The following is a 16,013-nucleotide window of genomic DNA, read 5'->3' as shown; positions in this document are numbered from 1 at the left end:
CTGAAGTAATGAAGGATAAAGGCTCATTTGGGTGTTCCCTCAAAGTGCCTCACAGCAACAATCCTCTTTGAACAAGAATAAACAGGGACATTTAAATGGAGACTATAAGCTGTGTGCACACATTCCTGCTCTGATATAAATTGTAGCTGCCTGCTAGTATCGCTGTACATGATTGGCTAAATGCTGACACAAAGGGCTGACTCGTCAGAAAATGTTTGGCTTTTTACAGATTGTTTCCCCCGAAGGTTACATTCAGAACTTTAAACTCTGGCAGATGTACTGCTGATTCACTAGTCTTTTGTTTTGTTTTTCTTCCTGAACTTCTCATGCCAGCTTAATCTCTCTTCTCTTCTCTTCTCTTCTCTTCTCTTCTCTTCTCTTCTCTTCTCTTCTCTTCTCTTCTCTTCTCTTCTCTTCTCTTCCTTACAATTAATATAATTTAACAAGACATATTTTGTGTTTTTAGAAAAAGAAAGACGAAGAGAATAAGATACATGTACAGAGAGACAGAAAAGAAGAAAGGGAGACGGAAAGAGAAAGCTAATGATGAAAAGCGAGAGTGAGAGAGTCATCAGTTCAATGTGGTGCTTGACACGGACATCAGCTACTGCACGCACGCACGCACACACGCACGCACGCACGCACGCACACACGCACACACACACACACACACACACACACACACACACACACTCCTCTCTCTCTCTCTCTCTCTCTCTCTCTCTCTCCCTCTCTCTCTCTCTCTCTCTCTCTCTCTCCCTCTCTCTCTCTAACACTAGCCCTAAGCCATTGGTCTCATCTGTGTGGTCACAACGTGCATTTGTCAGGATCTCTGGTGTTAAATCAGTGTGCCTTTCGTGGATTGCATCCAAAAATGGATCCAAAAGTGTCTGGGTGGCTCAGACAGCAGTGCACTCGCTTTTGAATGGCAAGGTTCCGGGTTCAATTCTGGGCACTGCCAACTCAGTGTACTGTATGTGTAGCACAGTTTGGGTAGCTAAGACCACAATAAGTACTAGGAGCTGACAGTAGGTGAGATACTAAACCTCCAAGCAAGTCATCTCATGTTGGTGAGGAGCCTATCTCCTGTTTCAGTAGCGTGAGGCAGCTTGATGTACAAGTACCCCCTGGACATGACACTAGTATGTCGCAGGGACTTACCCAATCCAACCCTTGATGCTGAGTGCCAAACAGGCACTCAGCCTGCTTTATAGTCTTTTGTATGACCCGGCCGGGGCACACTCTTGTAGCATTAGGATAATCTTGTAGAGCCAGACCGGTCTGGCCGATTTTTTTAATGATGTTCGGTATTGGCAGTTATGTAGCCCACAAGTGTACCGATTCTTAAATAAGTAGAATTAAGCCCTATTCGAAAGCTTTCAAACATAGACTACCAGTATCTACAAGGTATATGTGCTAAATTTGAATGTGTTTGAAAATCTCCTATGTTCATTGTTCATGTTCAAAAAAGGGATGCCAGGTTGAAAGTGGTTAATAAAATATACATTTTCCCATTATTGATATCGGTCACAACATCGGTAATCAGTGGGCTAAGAATCGCTGAAATTGGGATCGCTATTGGACCCAAAACTCTGCCAAAAGTCGTGCTCTATAATCTGTGTACATAGCAGAGCAGGTGATGGCAGATTGCTACTTTGCCAAACATTAGCAGCACATTACCGAGGATTAGGAGCAGAGTTTTTACTACCACTACTTCCTGCCAAAGCCTTTTCTTTTTCCTCTAGTCATCTCATGGCACTTTACATGTTGCTTCTAGGATCAAAGGGAGCCCACATACTCCTTTCTCTACAGTGTCTGCAGTTCTATAATGCTCTAGGTAATGCTTTAATACATAAGTATGAGTTTTTCATAAAAGGAGGGAGGCTGCAGTAATTAGGAAGCTCAACCTTTTCATCTTTCTTCCTACTACAATCTCAACACAATGTTGATCAGAAAACCTCACTGCTTGTTCCCCAGAGTAGTCAATGTGTCTAGCACAGTTCATTAATATGCAAGTAACCCCAAGCTTCTTCACAGGAACCAATATCTAATTATTATCTTTTTAACCGTACTTTATGTACAACTAAACAGCCTGCCACAGTCTGTTACACCTTTGGTTAGTTGCTCTGAATAAAGGCACCAGCATCGATACATAGAACATAGTGTACATGGGAAAGAAGGATTGGTTAAAGTAAAGAGAGTAAAAGAAAAGTGTGAAGTTGTTTTATAGACTTGTTTTATATGTAATTCTACTTTTGATAAGCTTGGCATCACAGCGAGTGGCCTGACTGTAGAATACGACTAGGGCTGTAATAATTCACACATTACAGATCAACGCACGCACGCACGCACGCACGCACGCACACACACACACACACACACACACACACACAAACACACACACACACACTGCTCATACACACCCAGTTTGTGGAGCATGCACATGGTCACACAGTTACATTCACACCCTTATGTGCCCCCCACCACCACCAGCATGTCAGGCAGGATTTGGAGGATAAACACACGCCTTACTAATTAGGCTGGCTGACATGTTTTCATGACTGAAGAAGACTCCATTCAACTTCACTCTTAAAGGGATAGTTCATTCTTTTCAATTGAAAATATACAGTATCTCCTGTTAGAGTCATCTGGGACTTGATTCTGTATGTGTATACTGTCACTGCCAGACACAAAACCTAGGGTTAGTACTGTGGAATTGGACCAGCGCTGGTTTGTGCAATCGCACTGCAACTGCAAGTACAGACACACCAACTCACACACACTGTATAGGGGTTGCAACAGTTAATCAAACAAATCCATTTAATCGATAATAAGAAGTAATCGATAATTTATCATTTCATAAAATGATTGATTAAAAATCGATTCCTATTTTCTGCATATCGTTATACATGTAGGTGAACATTTTCAATATTATACATTTTTAAATGGTGAAAATAGCCAATCTACAAGCTCAGAATGCACATGTGGTATCTCTATGCGTTATGAGCTTGTTGATCTGCTATTTCCACAATTCCCCAACAAAGTTTAAAACAATGTGGTTAGGTTAATTGATTTGTTGACTTAAAAAGAACAATTGTGCTTTTCAATTAATCGAAAAGGGAATAAAGGATAAAATAATCGCTCAGCACTGCAGCTGTACTGACACCAACACACACCCACCTTACTGTAATGATCAGCATTGCACGTACACACACACACACACACACACACACACCCACCCACACGGGGCTGGATGTGGAGCAGGTGCACTTTCTCTGGCTTCCCCATGGGTGCTCACTGCTCAGAGTACAAACAGCACTACATTTAGAACAATGGTTCTCAACCTTTTCAGACCGCGACCCCCAAAATAATAATATTTGAACTGGGGACCCCCCCACCCTGACGAGCACTAAGAGTTGAGACATTACATTTTGTATATCACGGTTCTATTATGAAAATAGCCGATCTACATGCTCACAACGCCTCGCGACACGAGGCGTTGTGAGCATGTAGATCGGCTATTTTCAAACTTTCTGCCGCTAAGTCCTTACATTGACACTGCAGAAATGTGCATATAACCTCTATACTTAAACTTCATGTTGGTTGAGAACCACTGGTTTACAATACCACGAAAAGTGGGATTAGCAGCTCAAAAAAAACAAAGAAAAGGCAAGGCATTGACTCAGATGCAAGGCTGATGTGTTTTGGCCGAGACTTTATCGGAGCATAGTCAAGTCACTATATGCTCTGATGAAGGCTCTGGACGAAATGTGTCAGCCTGATGTAGCATAATAAAAGAAAGTGCATCTGAGTCAATGCCTTGCTTTAAAGGTTATTGGTGTGCTGCTATTCACACTTTTTTTAAACACCAACTAGGCCTGTGACAATTATTACATAATGGAAATTATTTTAGATCATCGCAATTATTTTTGCATAATCGTCATAATAATAAATTTTCAATCATTTTCCAAAAGTAGCTGAAATAGCAGATCTAAGAAATTACATTATAAAATAATTCACTCATTTCTTTGTATATTCACGTTATTTGTCACTTCTTCCCTGTGGAATGTTTGTTTAAGAAGCCTAAAAGCCAGACAGAAACGCTACGTTAATTTATTTGTTCCAGACAGTGTTCAATGCCAAAAACACAGTTTGTGACAGCCCTAACAGCAGCACACACACCTTACTGTAATCATCAAGTATAGAGTATAGACACACCAAGTCCAACACACACCTTAACACACACCTTACTGTACTGGAATGCTGTTAGATCACAGCGTGCGACATGACTGCTGCAGCATGGAAGATTACCCCCCCTCCCCCCCCCCCCCCACACACACACACACACACACACAAAACACAGTGCCTGAAGCATCGATGCATAACGATGTGCATAGTCGTTAACTCACACGTGAGCATGCACATTGCACAATGGATTTCACACTCATGACATACAAACAAACCCAAAAAAAACTGTTTATTCGAACATGTCAGTGGACTTGCACACATATCCACTATTACACCACACACAGTTGTACATGAGCAACCATTACAGCTCAAACATGTAGACAGAAATTTCTTATCAATGGTGGACAGAACAGGTTTAGGAACGTGTTTCAAAATTGCACATAATACACATGATGTTGAGTGAAACAAAACCAGTAAGACTCCCTAATCGGGAGATAAGCGACCGTAGGTGACATGTATACACAAAGAGTAGGGAGCAGTGTCCCCAAAAAATGTGGACGGATCCATGTTGATGACATGAGTGTAGACATACTGTGTACCGAGTTGAGTGATTTTAGGGCAAAAATTGGAGGAGCAGTGTCCAAAAATGTGTTGTGCAAGAATCGGCCTCATGGTGGCGCTAGAAGAGGGCCATGTGAGAAATGAGGGGTGGGGTCTCCGCGCCGCCGAGGCGGACGAATAGGTACCGGCCCCGGCTCTCCCGGTGGCTCCTAGGCCAAGTTAGGGCATTTTATGTGCGCTGCAGTGGCAGGGGGTCCTCCACTGGGGGCGCCACCACTTTTGCATCCGTTCTGGAGCACAAGGAGTCGGTGGTCCCCGGGAATTCCCCGTGAGCAGCCCCGTTGGGGTGGTCATTTGGTCATTTTTGCACATTTGGTCATTTTTTACATCTGGGGGTCCCCCAGGGACCTGGGGGTCCCTGGAGCTCCGGGGGCTCCTTGGAGGTTGTAGTTCGGCAGGCAAGGAGTGTGTGTGCAAAATCTGGCATGGATCGGGGCAACGGTTGCGGAGATATGAGCAGGGCAAAAGTGTGACGTGTGACAGACTGACTGTGGAGCTTTCTGTAGTAACAGACTGTGACAGACTGATGGTGGAGCTTTCTGTAGTAAGTGCGACCTACGGTCGCAACAAGCACTCCTCCGTCCACGCCATGACCATATTCCTCCCACCAAATTAATTTGAAAAAATGTATCTAAACATGATTTGGAACAAGAGAAACCTGTTAAATTATGAGAGAGAGAGAAAATGTTAAAACACATTGACCACTAACCCATTAAAACCGGAGAAACATCTGTTTATACTATACTGTTCAAAAATAGTAGATCTACAAGTGCCGCACTATGACATCATAGATACTTTTGAAAAACATATCATGTACATTTTAACTAAAATCTTTGCTTTTAGGGGTTTCCGGAAGAACATATTTTGATATGGGGTCGACCGGAAATACATACGATTTTGGGGGGTCCTTGACATGAAAAAGTTTGAGAACCACTGACATACATAAGTATTTTCAGAAAACTGTTAGGATTTAGATGACATTTTTAGAATCGGCCCCAGATCTTAACAGGTTAATAGTGAGATACAGTGGGATAGAAGCATGTTTCTTTTAGAGACCAAATACAGATGTCAGGTGTTTTAGCCATTTGAGTTCACCTTGCTTGACTCATACATACATTTACATTCTGGGACCTGTCCAGCACGGCGCAGTACAACCAAGGTCTTCTTCTATTCTTCTATCTATCTATCTACTACTCCAACACCACACTGGGGATGGATCATGGATGCTTTGCCAACCCATTTCCGCACTCTGGACTCTCCAGTCACAGACCCCCTCTTGTAGCCAGTGGGATCTTGTAAAGCCAGACAAATATATACTATTGATACATTGGCAATTATTTGAACTTTTTGTTTTAATATGGTATCAGCAGTAGGCAGCCGATGTGTTCCATTTTTTCTGTATAATTAAGCCATATTTAAGATTCGATATTTTTGAAGCTTTCTGAAAATGACGTGCACGCACATTCCCACTAGGCCGAGGAAGAAATGCCACTTAACATTTTTCAAATCAGCCTCCATGGCCTCTAGGCCTCCCTAGAGGCCATGGGAAAACCTTTGCCCTGCGTTTTTCACATCTGCCTTTCATAGCGCCACCAGGAGGCCGACTTATGTAAAAAAGAATAAAATATGGATATTGCTGATTTTCTCCAAAAATCACGCAAATTGGTACACAGTATCTCTATAGTCATGTGATAAGACAGCTCTCTCCAATATTTCATATTCCATCCTAATTGGCTAACATTGGCTTCCAAAGTTTGCAGGATTCATCCGTTTTGAACAAAAAGCCTCAAATCATGAACCCAGTGTGCGATTTCTGTTATATTTTGCATGCACACTCCCACTAGGCAGAGGAACAAATGCCACCCTTTTCACATTGGCCTGTTATATCGCCACCAGGAGGCCACAATAACCTACCTGACCTGGCGGAGAACTGTGGTATGTTTTGGCCACTCAAAAATATATTTCTTCAAAAAGAAATTATTTTGATTGCGACCGTAGGTCGCATTTACTATCAAACCCTGCACAAAGTGTAAGTCCGTCAGTCAGTCAGTCAGTCAGTCAGTCTGTCTGTCACACCTCTTCTAGCGCCACCATGAGGCCGATTCTTGCAAAACACATTTTTGGACACTGCTCCTACAATTTTTGCCCTAAAATCACGCAAATCGGTACACAGTATGTCTACACTCATCCCATCAACATGAATCTCTCCCATATAGCGCCACCTCCAGGCCGATTTTTAAAAACACATTTTTGGACACTGCTCCTACAGATTTTGCCCTAAAATCACGAAAATCACTACACAGTATGTCTACACTCATGTCATCAACATGGATCAGGAAGATTTTGGCAAAACACATTTTTGCCCTATTTGTGGAGATAAGTGACCTACGGTCGCTTATCTCCCGATTAGGGAGTGTTACTGGTATATATGAGAACATAATATTTGTTGTGTGGCCACTGGGCCTCCCTCCCCTTAGTAGAGCATGACTGAAGTTTTATGTACTGACGAGTTAAACACACAGAATGATTTCATTAGGCTAGTTTTGCATCAGAACAATGAGGCGTGGACACAGGATCTCTCTCTCTCTCTCTCTCTCACACACACACACACACACACACACACACACACACACACACACACACACACACACACACACACACACACACACACACACACACACACACGCACGCACACATTCTTTTGTGACCGCCACATTTTTCATAAGAGACCCCCTCCCACTGCATTCCACTGATATGTATTAAATTATTGTACTACAGCTGTAATACGTTTAACATTAATTAGACTATAATTAGATAGTCACGTATTGTATTGTGTTCCAGGAACAGGAAACCTCACTAATCTGGCCTTTGAGGGTTCCGTGTCAAACTCACATGAAAAGTTGGAAACTTTACTGCACTTAAAGCTTTTGGTGTGAGCTACCAAGATACCCCTAAGTGAGTGTTAGTTTATGGGTTGTACACATGGAGTGTACACGTGTACCATTTCTTTGGAAAATGGAACTGGAGTTAAATTAAAACGTTTTGTGCAGTCTCAGTCCAAACACTTTTTTGAGGTCCCGTTTTAGAATCATGCTAAAGGAAGCCACAGAGGTGTTGAAATAGTTTAAGAGGGATTCAGACACTTGAACAGGATACATGTCTGTTGACAGGCACGTGTTGGCAAGTAGGTTTTATTTGCTGTACGATCTCTGTAAGCTACACAGTGGCCTGTGGAAATAACCTGAGGTGTGGGCAATGTATAACTGTTGTACAGCCTGGTTGAATACTTGATTCTGACTGGTCAATCAAACTCATTCAAGAACAGCGTCTGTTCTTGATAGCAGACTGCTATGAAAAACAGACCAATTAACCCGTTTCAGGTCAACGTTACACTGATAAGAACTAGATGCGCGCGCAGGTCGGTACCAAAATTAGCCAATGAAACCAGCGCTCCCCAAAAATAACAGGTTTGGGGATTGGTGGGAATTGATTACATGGTACAGTCACCTGTGCATTTAGTCTCAATGTTTGTAAACAAGAAACGGGTCTATAGTATGAAGAACAGGCCGTTGGTATGACTAAACACACTGTTGTATGAAGTTCAGACTGTTGCTGTGGGCGGAGACTTAGCACCTGGATCATATCAATCTGGATTTTGCTGTATCCAGTATGGCAGCCAAGTAAACAAAGACACAATACACTAAGGCAGGGGTCTTCAACATTTCAGGCCAAGGATCCCTTAGTTGAGAGAGATGAAGCAGGGACCCCCACAACCTGTTCATAGATTCCATGACAGTTTCATTGTTTGACAGCACAATCATCAGTGTATTTTGGATTCATGTCAATTTGTGATTTCAGATATTTAACCACTTGAACCGTCAAAACACTTACAAAAACTTGACCTTTCACTCTGTACTTAGTCTGCTCTTTTTCCCCTCTACACCAAACCTCTTTGCCGAAAATAGCCGATCTACAAGCTCACAACGCCTCGCGCTGCGAGCTTGTAGATCTGCTATTTTTGGCTAGTTCTCAGAATATGGACGCTAGGGTTCAAGTGGTTAATATAAAAAAGAGAAAAACAAAGATTTGGAGGACCCCCTGTAGCAACTCCCCCTGTTGAAGACCCTTGCACTAAGGAATGTTTTGGAAAAAATAGGCAAGGAATTAACAGAATCTGTAGACTATTTTCTTTATCATAAGAAATGAAATCCTTTTGAAATCACTAAAATCGTGTTTGTTGTTGTTGCTGCTCCATCTCTGAGCTGTGCATCAGAGTATTGGTCCCAGCGCTGCTAGATGGACTAGATTTAGATGGACTCATTCTAGAAAATATATATAAAACAACAACACTGTAATAATAAAGTGTGGGAATTGGAACAGGCTGGGTTCTAGGAAGATCTCTCCATGGAGAGTGCAGGGTGTTTGCTGAAAAGAGACATGCCCTGATGGGTTTGGGAAAGGTCAAGAACGACAGACACAGCTACAGACAAGACATAAGCTCAGAAAAAGGTACGCAAGACACCTGTCTGTGTGCAGTGTTTATATGTACAAATATGAACACATTTACGTTTAATCCTGAGAATGTACAAATGGATACTCCATAGACATACAGGCTACCTAATATGAACGAGCACATACACATGGAATGTATAGCTACGGGGACTGTCCCATAGGTCGAACTCCCGTTGGGTTGAACAGCGTCGGCAGGTTAGATAATCACTCACCAGCGTCGGCAGGTTAGATAATCACCTGCGTCACGGTTACTGAGGTTAGGGTTAGGGGTAGGTTTAGGCATAGTTTTACTGAGGTTAGGGTTAGGGTTAAGGTTAGGTTTTGGTGGTCGGACCAAAGGGTGTTCGACCTAATGACATGTTACCTATCTATACAAGAGTAATAAATACATATTTTCACTCTATCAGTTCCATATGTGCACTCTCAGACAGATAAACACTGAGTATTGTACAGTGTACAGAAAAAGACAAAAGAACACACACATCCTACTCCCACACACACACACACACACACACACACACACACACGCACACGCACACACACACACACACACACACACACACACACACACACACACACACACACACACACACACAGTGTGCTGTAGAGTAAACAAACAGTGACTATCAGTAAAGAGGACTTCCTGTCTCAGATCAGAGAGGAGAGAGGAGCTGCTGCTTTTCTAACTGGTTCCCTCCGTGACCTTTGACCCCCGAAAGGAGCACTGTGGGAGTGAATGAAGAATGTAGCAGATTCCTGAAACTGCCCCCACTCAATCTCTGTCTCTGTGTCTCTCTCTCCCTCTGTTTCTTTCTCTGTCCAAATGTCTATACCTTTCCCATCTCCCATTACCGTTTAAAATGCTGTTTTTTCCGATTCATGCCTCTCCTCTCCTGTCCTGGCCTGTCCTCTCGTGTCCTCTCTTCCCCTCTCCTCTCCTCCCTTGTCCTCTCCTCTCCTCTCGCCCCCTCTCCTCTCCGGTCCAACCACAGTAGCTGTCCATTCACTCATGTGACACAGAGATGTGCTCTGTCTGTTTAGGACAGATAAACACATCCAATGTAAGCTCGGGTCATTGGCTGTAAATCACTGTGGCCTCTGTTGGCTGCAGGGGTTTGTATACAGATTGGTTCAAGTATTTGGCTCCTGCTGTCTTGATTGGGCTAATAATGTGACAAGTTAATTTCGAACTTGTAGATCTGCTATCTTCGGCACTTCACACTGGCAAACAACAAAGTGTAAAACAGGCTTTAGACTCATATTTTCTACAGTTTGCACATGATTAATTTGGCCGTTAGTACCTCTGTATTCAGTAGTAAAGCGAGAGGACAGAATGGGTAACAAGCATCTTAGAATTGGCTGATCTGGAAATAATGAGCAGGCCCTCTGCACGCACTGCACCGCACGCACACAATCTCTCTCTAACCAAAACCTTACCCGTACCCACCAGCACCCCCCCCCCCCCCCCTCCCCTTCCCTGTGTTCTTTTTTGTCTGTCCGAGTCAGACATGCTCTGTGGTGATGCACGCTCTCCTCTCATGTGGAAAACAAAGCAGAGAGAGAGAGAGAGAGAATGTAGGTCAGCTGTACCACAGACTGTATGGATCACACATTCTGCAGCCTGCTGGAAGTGCCCTACATGCCTTTCTCCACACTTTACGGCCAAGAATTCCATACGCGAATCCAGGGCACCGCACTCCGTAGGCCCAAGCCTGTTTAACCACTTAAGCCCTATTTTGAACTTGGTCTGTTATATAACCGAAATAACCGATCTACAAGCTCACAAAGCATTGCGGTGCGACACGTCGTGGGGTCGGCTATCTTTGAATAGTTTTGTAAAATTGTGCAAATCTTTCATTTTAAAGCAAATATGGTTGAGTGAATTAGCAGATGCTTTCAGCAAGGTTTGTTAATGTTTCAAAGTTTATTTTCACACACACACACACACGCACACACACACACACACACACACACACACACACACACACACACACACACACACACACACACACACACACACACACACACAGACACAGACACGCACACACGCACGTTATGTAAGATTTGACACACTAAGGAAGATGTCATAAATGAAGGTGATACATTTGCAGAAAAAGATGACATCACAAAATGACATCAATACAATAACATCTTTATAGCAGTTTGTCTTAGTTCTCTACACAATAAAAGCAATTCAAGCACACAGAACAATTGTAACATGGGCTCTCATTTAGCTCGTTAAGAACCAAAACTTCCTGGAAGCATCACCTCACCTCAGCCTCTCACATGCGCCTGCTCTCTCTGGCACAGACCAGTGACCTATTTATTATACAGGAAAGATTTTTTCACAATGAGTTAGCCTTTGATAACGGCCATTCATTATTAAAATGGTCCACTTGATTTAACTTTTATTTTTCGTTTAGAGGAAGAAAAATGATTAAAAGCAGCGATGTTGTGAACCGTTGTAAAGATAATTAAATGCACATTTGAGTGGGCTATTGTTTTACCGGTATTATTATAATTTAAGAGCTCAGATATTAGAGCCTGTTGAAATGGTGCCTAGTGGCCCTGCCCCTCCACTGGGACAGCGATGTTATAGACTGTGATGTCATCATTTGAGGGAATGCGATGTTCTTGAACTGGTATTATGGGGTTGGTATTGGTAATTGGTTCCAACCCCATCCACAGCAACTAAAATAGGAATACAACAATGTCATGCTACTGTGCTGTTGTAGCCAGGCCATACAGTTATACTAAACATTTTTGGAGCTGTGTGAAACACAGGCTCCCTATACGTGGCTGTGTGGGTCTGTCTGTCTGTGTGTGTGTCCGTATGTAGCCTGAACTTCCTAAACTTCGGCACGCTACTAGTCCCACAGTTTTGCCACCACACACTCGCGCCATATGTCAAATCGACCGGCTTACTCAGGAATCGTGGGCTAGTAACTTGCTAAGAGAAAGGTTCAATAGTTTAATTGATATTAATTTATTAGTGAATTAATTTTCCCCATTGACTTATAATGGGAATCACAAAAACTCACATTGAATTATTTTTCCCTCACAAACCATTGGGGCTACAGTTTCAAAACTTGGAGAGGAGGTTCATAATGCAGGCAAGGATTAACTGAAAAATAATTACATCATTCGGCCTCATGGTGGCGCTATAACAGCTCACTTTACGTTTTGGCTTATAACTCTTGAACCGTAGGTCGGAAAATTAAAATTATTTTTTCCCTGGATTCCTTGGGTCATGGGTTAGGGTTACGCATCTCCCCATATAGGCCACGCCCATTTGCGTCAGGATAGATTTTCCGCCATTTTGAATTTTCTTCAAAACACACTTTTTGCTCCTTTTCCTACATATTTTCTCCAAATGTCACAAAAATCGGTACACATGATCTATGGACTCATGCGATAAACATATTCAAAGGATATTTCGATAGTCCATACCGTTCTTCCGTAACAGGGTTCCAAAGTTAGCGGGAGGAGCCCGTTTTGTAAGAAGTAGCCATAAATCAGAAACGAAACATCCAGTCAACACCAAATTGTAACCACAAGTCACGGGTGGGATATTCAACAAATCCCCAAAAGCATTTCCAGTTCGACCCATAGGGGGCGGCAGGGCAGGCAACCACACTCGCAATTTCCCAAATTGCACATTTTCTAGTTAGTGTGGTTGCCCTAACAGGGCAACACACTATAGTTCTAGGGAAACTTTATTGGAGCTGTGTGAAACACAGCCTCCCTATACGTGGCTGTGTGGGTCTGTCTGTCTGTCTGTGTGTGTGTCTGTGTGTGTGTGTGTATGTAGCCTGAACTTCCTAAACTTCGGCACGCTACTAGTCCCACAGTTTTGCCACCACACACTCGCGCCATATGTCAAATCGACCGGCTTACTCGGGAATCGTGGGCTAGTAACTTGCTAAGAGAAAGGTTCAATAGTTTAATTGATATTAATTTATTAGTGAATTAATTTTCCCCATTGACTTATAATGGGAATCGCAAAAACTCACATTCAATTATTTGTCTCTCGCAAACCATAGGGGCTAGAGTTTCAAGACTTGGAGAGGAGGTTCATAATGATTTCAAGGATTAAATAAAAAATAATTGTGTCATTTGGCCGCATGGTGGCGCCATAACACCCCACTTTACGTTTTGGCCTGTAACTCTTGAACCGTAGGTCGGAAAATTAAAAATATTTTTTCCCTGGATTCCTTGGGTCATGACGCATCTCCCCATATAGGCCACGCCCATTTGCGCCATGATAGATTTTCCGCCATCTTGAATTTTCTCCAAAACACACTTTTTGCTCCTTTTCCTACATATTTTCTTCAAATGTCACAAAAATCGGTACACATGATCCACACACACACACACACACACACACACACACACACACACACACACACACACACACACACACACACACACACACACACACACACACACAGCTCCACTTCACACGGGTGTGATTTTTTTCTTCTTTTTTTGAGCAGTGGTAAACCGCTCCATAGAGTAGCTGTGCGTGTGTCTGTAGCCTTTTTCCTCAGCGTTTTGCCATAGCAAAACGTGTGTGTGTAGCATACCCTGTACATCCTAGACTCAAATCCTAGTCTGAAGACGTTCTGCAAGCACGACCACCGCTCACTTCACATTGGGTGTGATTTTTTATAAACACTATTGATGTGGGTTTGTGGTTGTGTTTGGAAGTGAAGTTATGCTATAGTATAGATTTATTTAAGATCAATACTATATCTATAGTTGATGTTATGGAGTGCCTTTAGCTTGAGATGCCTGCCTTCCTCCCTGTCTCTCTCATAGACATTCATTTTCTACCTTTCTCTTCTCAGATGTCCGTGCCTGTGGTTACTGACTGTGTGATTGCTCTGCAGTTATTAATTCACAAAAATAACATAGTTGTCATTGACCAATTTGAAGTAATTTTGGTCCTCTGCCTGCTGGCAGCGTGCATAAGAAATATGAGGCTGATTACCCAGCAGTATGCAAGATTAGCTGTGGACAGACACACAGGGCCAAGTGCAAGAATCCACTGCCGGAGATTAAGAAATGAACAAAGGAAGCTGATTCACAGAACAATAAACCTGCTAGTAGATGGGAGAAAGCTCACACCAGGTGGATTAATGACATGCTGGCAATTCCAAATTAAATAGGAAAAAAGGAACCTCACGCTGTGGCTCTATGTGTTTATTTATTATATCTATTAACATCTTGGCCCACAAAGTGTTTCATCTCTTTCGTTCTCCCTCTCCCCAGGTGCGTTTGCCAAGGTGAAGGAGAGCCAGAGGATGAGCGACGAGGGGAAGATGGATCAGAACGAGGCAGACGGCATTAGGAAGCGCTGCAGGACGGTGGGCTTCGCCCTGCAGGCCGAGATGAGCCACTTCCACTGCAGACGAGAGGTGGACTTCAGGGACATGATGCAGGCTTACATCAAGGAGCAGATTGCATTCTACCAGCGCATTGTGCAGCAGCTGGAACGCACACTGAGGATGTACGACAGCCTGTAACACCGCCACGGATCCACGCGAGGGACAAGGACCGAGGCAACATCTGTCGGCCATTGGGTAGACAACCTTACATAACCCCGCCACTCATCAGCACCATGTGACCACGAGCGCTCAACGTCGACGCTTGTTTCCAGTTCCACGACTTGGGTCTGGCTGGTTGAAATAGTGTTGCTTCGACTGAGGGGTGAAGCCAAATGATGTCAAACACTTTACACCAACATGCCTGCCTGTTGCGGAGCTGGGACTTTAAACATGGCTGCCTACCTGGCACACTCTTTGCGGAGTTGTCGTCCATTTTGACGGATCCAATGATTTGGGTTCCAATATAGCCGCCTACCCAGATGCCAAAAGATAAGTACCATTGTACTTTTTTGATGTTTTGCTGTTTATCTTGTCCACAGAACGTTAAGTCTGCTGGAAGGCTTACTCAAGGACACAGGGACGGATACAGAGCTTTTAAGGACATATAAAGGGCACCAAATATCAGAAGAGAAAAGGGGACAGTTCTACAACCTACCAACCATCCATCAAGAGAATGTTGTGAAACTTGTGAGGCTAGATGTTTCTCTCTGTGTAGCAGTCCTGTGCTTTGAAGAACTCAGTCATAACATCTTCATTCTAAGAGACCTACTGTATGCGTCTGAAATCCACAGAACATCACTTTGTCTACGTTAGAAGCTGTTGTTCATTTTGGATAAAGGGGACAGTTTATTTAAGAGGTTTGATTAAAATGCGACCATAGAGTCTTAGCGGATCTCTAGTTTACTGTTCTGTAGTGTAACAATGAAAAGCCATGTACAGGTTTTTTCTTCCTGAAACCCCCATCTTCTTTCTGGCATCATGCACTTTGGCCCCTCCTCGGGTGTGAGTTTACTATAAATATTACCAATATGGTCAGTTCATAAAGGAAAATCACATCTGCAAGGTATTTTTTTTTTCTTAATTTTTTTGTTTTTCATTCCTATTTTTTTCTGTTTAGTTGTTTGAATTGTCCTGTACATGACACTGCCCTGAACTTAACTGAAAATGAACTCAGTTGAACAGAGAACGAAAATTTCAAATAATTTCTACAGACTAAAAGTGAACTGGTCCCATTCATGCTTGAAACAAATAAACCTGTAAAAAGAAAAAGTGGGTTGAAATCTGCCCAGATTCTTTTACTAT

General features: G+C 42.9%; 1 protein-coding gene across 1 annotated transcript in view; it reads left to right on the top strand.

The window, feature by feature from the left end:
* Window positions 1-15,402, top strand: part of snx33 (sorting nexin 33) — a 33,649-nt gene extending 18,247 nt beyond the window's left edge. The window contains exon 2 of the mRNA XM_080736090.1: window positions 14,596-15,402. Within this exon, the coding sequence (XP_080592216.1) occupies window positions 14,596-14,849 (254 nt within the window). The 3' untranslated portion in view covers window positions 14,850-15,402. The remainder of the gene's footprint in view (window positions 1-14,595) is intronic.
* The last annotated feature ends 611 nt before the right edge of the window (window positions 15,403-16,013 follow it).

The sequence above is a fragment of the Nannobrachium achirus genome (genome assembly GCF_963921795.1).
Source record: "Nannobrachium achirus genome assembly, chromosome: 11".
Lineage (NCBI taxonomy): Eukaryota > Metazoa > Chordata > Actinopteri > Myctophiformes > Myctophidae > Nannobrachium > Nannobrachium achirus.
This window is presented reverse-complemented; position numbering and strand designations above follow the sequence as displayed.